Source organism: Phaethon lepturus, unplaced genomic scaffold (genome assembly GCF_000687285.1).
Source record: "Phaethon lepturus isolate BGI_N335 unplaced genomic scaffold, ASM68728v1 scaffold20950, whole genome shotgun sequence".
NCBI classification, from domain to species: Eukaryota; Metazoa; Chordata; class Aves; order Phaethontiformes; family Phaethontidae; genus Phaethon; species Phaethon lepturus.
In genome coordinates this window covers 152,255-161,680 of record NW_010511471.1, presented here as the reverse complement: position 1 = coordinate 161,680, position 9,426 = coordinate 152,255, and the positions used below count along the sequence as shown (strand labels likewise).

Here is a 9,426-nt window from a genome sequence, read left to right as displayed (position 1 = left end):
GAACCGCTCCATGATCTTCCCTGTTCACTTTTAGGAAAAAGAAATCTGTTATTAGTTAATAAGCTGAAGGTACTTGAGGTGAATAGCAGCCAAGACAAATTCATCAAGGGAATAAACCCTGTCATATCAGTCTAATTTATTTTTTTATTTCAGGGTAGCGGGCTTGTAAATGTGTGATAGGTGCCTTATCTTGGGTACAGTAAGCATTTTTAAATTATCTTGCATGTTTTTGATTTTTTTTAATGTAATAAACGATCTCAGGAAACATGGTCTAAAAAAGACTCATATAAGATGGATGTACAGTTGTTTGCAGAGTGGAAGGGACATCCCTCCAGGTTGTGTTCAGTATTTTGCATTACTGAGAGGATGACAGATCAGAGTGTGTTTATTAAGTTTGTATTTGACAAATACAAATGAGACTGTGAAATATACTGGAGGGCAGAACTGGAATCCAAATTGCTTGCAAAGGAAGGGAAATGCCCCAAAGGTAGGAAGAAGTTCAGCCTGGGATAAGGGCTGTTTCTGTACTGAAAGGCTAGTATTTGATTAGGTAGCTGGTTTTCAGAAAAGGACCTCATGCTCACAGTGGATCTTAACAGAACATAACTCACTGATGTCATGCTGTTGTAAAATACAGAATTAAATATTGTACAAGATGCATCAACAGAAATGCAGTCTTAAAAGTAGTTCTTCCACTTTTTTCTGGTCCTGGTAAGATCTTGATGATAGCTCTGCCTCTGTAGCTTTAAGAAAAATGCCTGGAGGATAGCTGTGTGAGTGATTGGGAGTTTAGGAAGCATGATCTGTGGGAGAAGGTTGAAAGAAAAGAGACATATTTCTTCTACCAAAAAAAAAAATAATTTCAATGATGTGAAAGACTATTGCATCAAAAAGAATATTTTCCTCTTCTGGTATGAGTATCTACCCTTATAATTAATGATTTAATTGGTTCCGAAGAGCATGACCTGGTATTTTATGCTGGTTACTTTCATCAGATCTACACTATTTTTCATATTTTTAATCTCTTTTGCTATGATATTCTTGTCCTCTGCACTGACAGGATTTTTTATTTTTTTCTTCAGAAAATACCAGGGTACTTCTATTTCTTGTAGCCTTGCTGCTTGAAGGTTAGCAGTGGAAAGCCTTTGAATACGGGTTTTGAATACTTCATCTTCAGCATGTTAGCAAAGCTAGAGAAATGGAGAATTAGAGGAGGGATTATAGATGGGGTAAGACAACAAGGGCTTTTGATACTGCCCCTCTTTTAAATGAAGAACTATTGAGTGATTTGCTAAAGTCTAAACAGATTCATTTAACTGCATTTACTTTGTTCAGAAAAAGCTGATCCATAACCAGAAAAGGTGATGTACTTTATCCTACAATGTTTATTTGCAAGTTTTTAAATCAATCTTTTGAAAAGCATTCTGAGGCTTTGTGGAAGGCTTCGTTGAGGCTAACAAGACTGTTGTTGCTCGGGTGATGACATCTCTCTAAGGGACTGGAAGGTAGAAGATGCAGTAATAGAAGGTATTCCCCCTTTGCTATATATATAAGTTTAAAATGTTTGCTATAGGTCCACATTTTAATGAGCACCTTTTTTGAAAATTCCAAGCTGGAGACTTTTTTGAATATGCTAGACTGGATACCACCACAGACTTGGAACAACTCGGCTTGAAATCAGGTGGGGAAGAGTTCTGAATCCAGGTCTCATCTTGCTAAATTCCTAGCTTTTAGTAACAGGTTATTCTGTACAGGGTAAAGTCTTTGGGCTTTGTCAGACTTTGAAAGGTCTTGGGTTCAGCTTGATGTGGATCAAGGATGTTTTCCAAAAAATATCTCATGTATTTTTAAGGGCTGTTCCAGGTCTTGTCACATGGCATACCCAGCTCTGTTCTCTTTAGCTTAGAGACAGATTTATGAAAGTTCTCAAGTGTGTATGTAATGTAAATGGCTTAAAACCAACAATGGTTATTTATTGTTAATAACAATATAACATTGTGCTAGATTAAATCATAAAAGCATAAGGAGAAATAACTCACAGGAAAAATGAGGAGCATGTTCAAAAATATTATCCCATAATACTTATTTGTATGATTTGTCTAATTTAATCAAAATTGAGGAGAGAAACAATCAGTTATGACGCTTGTGGTTGGATGCACTGACGAGAACTATGCTATGGTAGCTTTTTTATTCTGTGTTATCCAAGGTGCTTTGAATGAGCCTGGGTGGGGAAAAAAAAGAGTATTCCACATGCAAAGACAATGTTTATTTTTTTATCTGATTGTTCTTTCTCTTAATGTAACTTCAATTTTATACAGAAAATACATGTCTGAAAACTAGACATTAGGCAGGATCCTTTTTTCTTGTCTGGCTTTGTGTCCATTCCCACAAAAATGTAAATAAAATGTTTTCCTAGTATTTTTCTGTGTATGAAAGCTGAAAACTGAAGATTGCATTAAAGCATGTGCTTATCCAGTCTGGTTAGAGGCATCGTTGCCAAGGACAGGCTAAGGGCTGAAAAGAGCAAAACAAAGCACTGCTTGTTCATTTGAATTTTTATTCCATAAGGCTGTGTGTGGCACCGCAGGTTATGAACTGTTGTAAAATCTATTCCTTCAGAACTAGTGGGACCACAGATGTTACTGGGAGGAATGAGCTACTGATAAATATTAACACAGCTAAAAAGTAGCAAACATTTTGATTTGAATTACCTTGAAGCCATTTCAGATAGGGACTCTTTCTGTTACTGAGTGTTAAGTGGAACAGAGAGAAAAGCTTCTTGACTATCTGCTGAGTCAGCCAACTGATTACAGCTAGGCACCAAGTATTAATTACTGAATTTTGAAATATTTTTCTGAGGAAAATCTGATGAACCATTGGGGGGAAAAAAAAAGTCACTAAGAAGAATACACTTTATTTTATGCCAGGAGCAGTGCATGAAGAACTGGGATGAAATAAGAACCACTTGTCAGCTTTTTCTTTTCAGCAGGTAGTTAATTTCCAGCTTTGAGATGACAAATTTTACAATGAATTCTCAAATGTGCTAGAGCAACTGAGATATTTTATTTTGTGCACCATATTATCTTTCACTTTGAAATATTGGAATATTCCTTGTTGTTTTTTTTTTTAATGAACAGTTGACAATGAAACATACAAACCCCCCATTCATTGTAATTTTGCTGCTATAGCTAAAAGGGAATATAAGGTATTCTGGAATTCTTAAGTTGTCAAAAATGACATGAAGGTTTTTGTTAGGCACTCTCTTATTTTTAAAATAAGAGATGTATTATTTTTGTCTTAACAAGGGTGGGTTTCCCTGTCCCTTGCACTTTGAATCTGGAGGGATTATGGTATTGTAGCACAGAAAGGCTGGTGTTTGTTTTCCCCTCCTCTTTCTTTTTTGGCTCTCAGTTTGCTTTAACTAATGTTAAGTTTTCCTGTGTGATTTTGACTATTTTTTTTTTTTTAACAGCTCTGACAGTAATAAAGTGACTTTTGGGAAACACACTTCAATAGTGATACAGAAGTCCCTCTATTAATCTATGTTCTTGGATCAGGTCTCCTGAGCTGTTGTTCTTTGAGTACCAAGCAAGCTCTTTGCCCTGGTGTTTCTTGGTAAAAAGCTCTCAAACATTTTCTGGGGAAGGAACATCTAAATGGAACTTTGAGATCATTCCTTGATTGCAGGATGAAATGAACTGGAACATGCACAACTTTGTTCAGACTTTCTTCAGTCTTACTGCTTAGACCCTGTGGGGACAGGATGTGAGCTTATATCTGTGGCTACCATTTATGTCATTATTTCTGATCACAGCCTTGCTATGTGAGATAAACTTTTGTGTTCTGTTTTGAAGGAAGAAACCCCATTTTTAAAATCCTGAGATCTGCTTTTGGTTACGTACCTCATTATGAGCTTGTAGAAATGTACCGAACTACTTTGTTAAAATCATGTGTAACACGGGCTGTTAGTTTTTGAAAACAAATGCTAATAATCCTATATGATACAGAACTTGAATTACTTTTCTTCATTTAGTGATGTATTACAGGCAAATGTAATCAGATAAATCTGATTGAATTCATCAGATGAATCAGGCTCTGATTCACAGTCTGTTCCTTACTCTATTAATGTAAAAGGTATCTATTTGAATCATTCAGGTTGTTGCAGAAGATCACATGCTAAAGATAAAAGCAGTAAATCATATCCAGGCAACTTGACTTTAACTAACCCTTTCTTGTTGTAGGCTGGTTTTCATCTGTGCAGTCATACCTATAGCATGTGCTCATATATAATGCTTTCCTGATATCCATGATGACATGCTTTTGTGCATACACATCTGAAGAATACTAGGGCCTTAAAAGTGTGTGTCCAAGTCTATAAGCCTGTGAAATACAGAGTTGCTATTGATATATTTCACAGAATATGCTGAGTTTCTGCACTGCAAAGGGAGGAAATTTACTGATTTTGATGAAGTTCGTCAGGAAATTGAAGTAGAAACAGATAGAATAACAGGAGTGAACAAAGGCATTTCTTCAATTCCTATTAATTTAAGAATATATTCTCCACACGGTAGGTAAAATTATTCTACTTTTATATTTCTGTCATGTAACGTATTATGTAGCTCTGTCTGTCTACTTATCTGCTTTTGTATGTGTTGTCATTGCTTGATCAGAAGTCTTCTGAGATGAAAAACTTCTGAGACTGAATTGAACCAAAAGTGGATATGAATCTGGGAGAATCCTCATCTCTTGTGTTACAAAACTACAGTGGAGAGCTGTTGCCACCAGACCTGGGCAGAATGAAGACTATCTGTCCCATTTAATATTCATGCGATTTAAAAATATTCTCACTCTGCATCAGGATAAAACCAATCTCTCCCCTAGTACATATACCATTAGATAGTAGCTCAATACTAAAGACAAATAATAGCAGATGGGAGGCTTAGTGGCAAAACTTCTTTTTGCCACGCTCCAGATAAATTCCCTGACCAGTGATCTAGAAAGTCATTATGTTTCCTTGCCCTATTGGATGTTTATTGTTCACTGTCACTGAAAATATATTTAGACAATAATGGTGTTTGAAGCTTCTTTCTGTTGTAGACCCCCCAGTATAGATCAAAGTTCATTCCTCTGGTTGCCATCTGCCCAATTTAATGAAGGCAATCTAGAGAAAATGTTTTGCATTGAATCTGTCTTAGATATAGGAGAAAAGTGGTATGTTTGGCTGAAGCATTTTATTTTTCTAACCACCTCATCTGATGTCTTCATTGCAAATCAAAGGACAGAAAGATTAAGATAAGAGGAGAGGTAATTAAAGAGATGCTGAACCTCCCTTTGATATACCATGAGCAGCCTTGGCTCTAAACATATACCCCTGAGCCCTTCTCTGCTATACAGATGTGGCATAGCCAACTCAAGAGGGGCTGAACTAAATGCTCTGCCTCATGATGAGTCCAGGAGAAAGTGAAAATTTCCTACCTAATGCTCTTACTCTCTTTTATTAGCATAAGTCTTTTAGTTCAGCAGCTCTTGTCTGTATTAGTCAGACCCCAAATATACTACTTGTGTTTCCTTTCTAGGAATCGCATTTTTCTCATTTGTCTAAAGGATACCCTGTTGCCCCTGTACTGGCTGAACAAGCTAGGATGTTGCTAGTTGGCATTGTGGCCTGTGCTGAGGGAATCATGCCAGAGCAAAACAGGTTTTCTTAATGGACAAACTTTTTCATGGTTCTTACTTTTTCTTAAGTTACAGAGGGGAAAAAAAACCAACCAAAACCCCAAAACAAAAACATACGCCAGAACCCCTTTACAACAATTTTACTATATAAGTTAGGCTAGCTATTGCCTTTTTTTGAATTTCTTAATTGGAGACAGTGTTGAAAGCATGGTCAGAGAAAGACTGTATTTAAAAAAAAAAAAAAAAAAAAGAAAAAAAAGCATGTTCTGGGTTGAATTGAAAGATGCAATGGGAATGGTATGTTGTCTGTGCTTCTGACGGTGGAAAAAGCTCAGAAAGCCATCATCATTTGCCTGAGAGCTTTCATGGATATTCAGTATAGGTATCATTTTCCTATGCCAGTCGTAATGTTTAAAATATTTACTAGTACTTATAAAAAACAGAGATGGAAAGACCAACAGGGAAACAAGTGTACTTTTCAGGTTGTCAGGCATTTTGTTTGAACCATTGACAATATTTATATACCTATACAGGTAATTATGTGGGGTTTTAAGTGACTAAAATTTGTCTGCAGCTATAGATGTGTAGACATTGTTAGACATGTCCGGCATGCGAACCAGTTTTATGATCCTGTGTTTTCCATACAGTATTAAGCCTGACTCTTATTGATTTGCCGGGAATCACTAAAGTGCCTGTAGGGGATCAGCCTCCAGATATTGAGCAACAGATCAGAGACATGATAATGCAGTTCATCTCTCGAGAAAACTGTCTGATACTGGCTGTGACTCCAGCTAATACTGATCTGGCCAACTCAGATGCACTGAAATTAGCTAAGGAAGTGGACCCTCAAGGTAAGCATGATTGAACATAACCGCTTTTTGTTCTCAAGTGTAATAACATAATTGGAAGTCATAGACCAACTCTTGTGTGAAATATAATTTATAATATATTATATAGATGTGTATGTATACATCCTCATATAGGCTTCAAGATCACAATAACTGCTCTTAGCTCAGCATCATTCAGGTAATGATGCTGTAAATGTATTTTTAAAATTTTGTCACTATCTCTTATAAGCAAGTGGGGCAATGCCTATCTAGAAATTTTTGTAGTACTTAGCAAAATGGACTGTGGTGCTGATGGGATTTCTGGATACTTGCATCATAAATTTTATACAGTCATATCATAGGAATGCTGAGCCTTGTTAAAGAGATTTGAGGAACACATTTCAGTACTGGTAATGATGATCCCTTCTTTCTCACACATACCATAACTTGCAGTTGTAGCTGGTATTGTGTGATACAAACTTTGAGAATGTCACATATCTGTTGTTACATAATTGTAAGATGTAATTGTTCTTCCTTAACATAAAGGATACTTCACTATCTTTTTCCTCCTGCCTCCACCCCGGTCAGGCCTTAGGACCATTGGTGTGATCACAAAATTGGATCTGATGGATGAAGGAACAGATGCAAGAGAAATTCTAGAAAACAAATTACTCCCTCTTCGTAGAGGTGAGAATGTTCAGTTGCCTGTATTCTTTGCAATCCAGAGGCTGGTTTGGGTAAGGGTGATGTTTGGGAGTCCTGGAGGTGAATCAAACGTTATGCTGGACTTGATAAGTTCCTAGCTTTTATCGTTATCTATTCAGCAAACAAAAAAGGTGTCTGTGCTAAAAATATCCTGCGAGTAAAATAATTTTTTTTTTTTCTGGACCTTGAAAACACACTGCATATTCCAGAGGAAGCAAGGAATGTCAGCACAAGTTGTTAGCCAATTTTCTCTTATGTGCCAGGTTGCTGTTGCTTGTAACGAAAGAATCTTTTTTTTTTCTTTGCGTATGACAGAAGCAAGCACCAGAGCTTTGGTAATGTCACTGTAAACCAAATTTTGATTCCTTCTAGAAATTTTACATGGGATTGTACTGGCAGCTACTGCCACAGTTGCTCATACTGATAACAATATCAAGAATTTTGATTCTAGTTATAATTTATTGATGAGACCACCATGTCCTCCCATGGAGCAATGTTGGTCCAGCAAATGAGAAGAAATTTTTCCTGTATCATATCATTTATCTATGTAAACCCATGTGTGTGTGTTGACTTTTTTTGGGGTTTTTCTTTGTTTATTTTTGAAGTGGTTTCTTTGGGGTACACCGAAGTTTCAGCTGTTTCTGTATTTGAATTGGTGATTTAAAAGGAATTATATCTGTTGTACATAGGATGAACAATTTAGACACTGTTAAGGTAATAACAGTACTTGTAAAAAATACCTGAAATGCCTAAATTGGAAAATTTTGTTTGAACTGAGGCAGTCTAGTTCCATTTAATATGAATTCAGTAGTTCAGGCAATAGCTGCATTGACTTACCCATTGGTTTTCTGTTGTTTTAGGTTATATTGGTGTTGTAAACAGAAGCCAGAAAGACATTGAGGGGAAGAAGGACATAAAGGCAGCACTTCTAGCAGAAAGAAAATTCTTTCTTTCCCACCCAGCATATAGGCACATGGCAGATCGGATGGGAACACCATATCTCCAAAAAGTTCTAAACCAGGTAAAACCTGAAGCTTTTATGGTGAAAAGCAGCTTTTATAATGATAGGACCAATATAAAATCTTTATAAAAATGAATGTTGGTCAGTGAACCTCACTTATTCTGTCCTGTTTTTAGCCTTTTAAATTTTCACTATGTAATAAACAAAGCTGTATATTACATGTAGCATACAAAAACTTACTGTGAGTTTCTGACTTTTACTGACAGTTCTGCACTCCCCTGTTCTCTTGAATACTGAGTAAGAACATAAAAAAAATAAGATGTGTTTCCCTTCCTGGAAAGTATACCATCCTATTCCTTAATTATCACATTTCTTCTAGTTTAGCAGGATTTTTATAATTCCAATTTAGAAATTAGACCCCCCTCCCCCCCCAACATTTTTAGAAATCTTGTATCCTGAGGGTTTGCTGTATGTCTGTATTTAACCTCAAAATGTACACTTTATTGTAGTTTTTAGTAGAAACAGTGTACTGTGTACTAATGATATAAATGACAAATAACGTAATTGGAACACTTTGTTCACACTACTCAGACTTTTTATTTTTGCCCAGACTTTTGGTTTATTTCTATAAGTCCATGCCAAACTGTGTCAGATCACAGCTTCCTTCAGCACGAAATAGAGGTCTATTTCCCACTTACCTGGAGGAGAAACCCATAGCGTAGTGTCCTAATAAAGACACTGCCTACAGCAGACTTGGAGGAATATAGAATTCTCTTCACCATTTTGTGTCTTTGGGTGTTACTCTTTTCATAGTGCCATCCCTTAGCTTGAATAGCGTGTGACCCTAATGATGATGCATCTCAGCAAGTTTGAAGAGGACAAGATCAAGTCATACCTGCCTCTATAAAATTACTGGTGACACTATGATTTCTATTTTATTAAAAAAAAGAAATTGGTTTATCAGCTGACCAGTGTTCTTCGTATTCCTACAAGTCAAACTTGATAGTGTTTTTTCCAGTTCACTGTCAAGTTGCAGCCTTTGGTCTGGAATAGACAAAGGCCAGGTCAGCCTGGCTTTGTCCATTTTGGACAGCAGCTGGAAAAAGCAGCAGTTATTGATTAAGGTAGAAAACTATGTGGCTGGCCTGCTTAATTTCTTGCTACAGTGTCTTTGCAGCTGTAACTTGACAGCCAGGTTATGCCATGATGGCATGCTTTGGACTCGCTCAAAAAGAATGCTAATGCCATTTACTTGTG

General features: G+C 36.5%; 1 protein-coding gene across 1 annotated transcript in view; it reads left to right on the top strand.

The window, feature by feature from the left end:
• DNM3 (dynamin 3) overlaps nt 1-9,426 on the top strand; it is a 172,359-nt gene that overhangs the window by 22,527 nt on the left and 140,406 nt on the right. The window contains exons 3-6 of the mRNA XM_010284144.1: nt 4,418-4,567; nt 6,324-6,527; nt 7,092-7,190; nt 8,069-8,229. Of these exons, the coding sequence (XP_010282446.1) occupies nt 4,418-4,567; nt 6,324-6,527; nt 7,092-7,190; nt 8,069-8,229 (614 nt within the window). The remainder of the gene's footprint in view (nt 1-4,417; nt 4,568-6,323; nt 6,528-7,091; nt 7,191-8,068; nt 8,230-9,426) is intronic.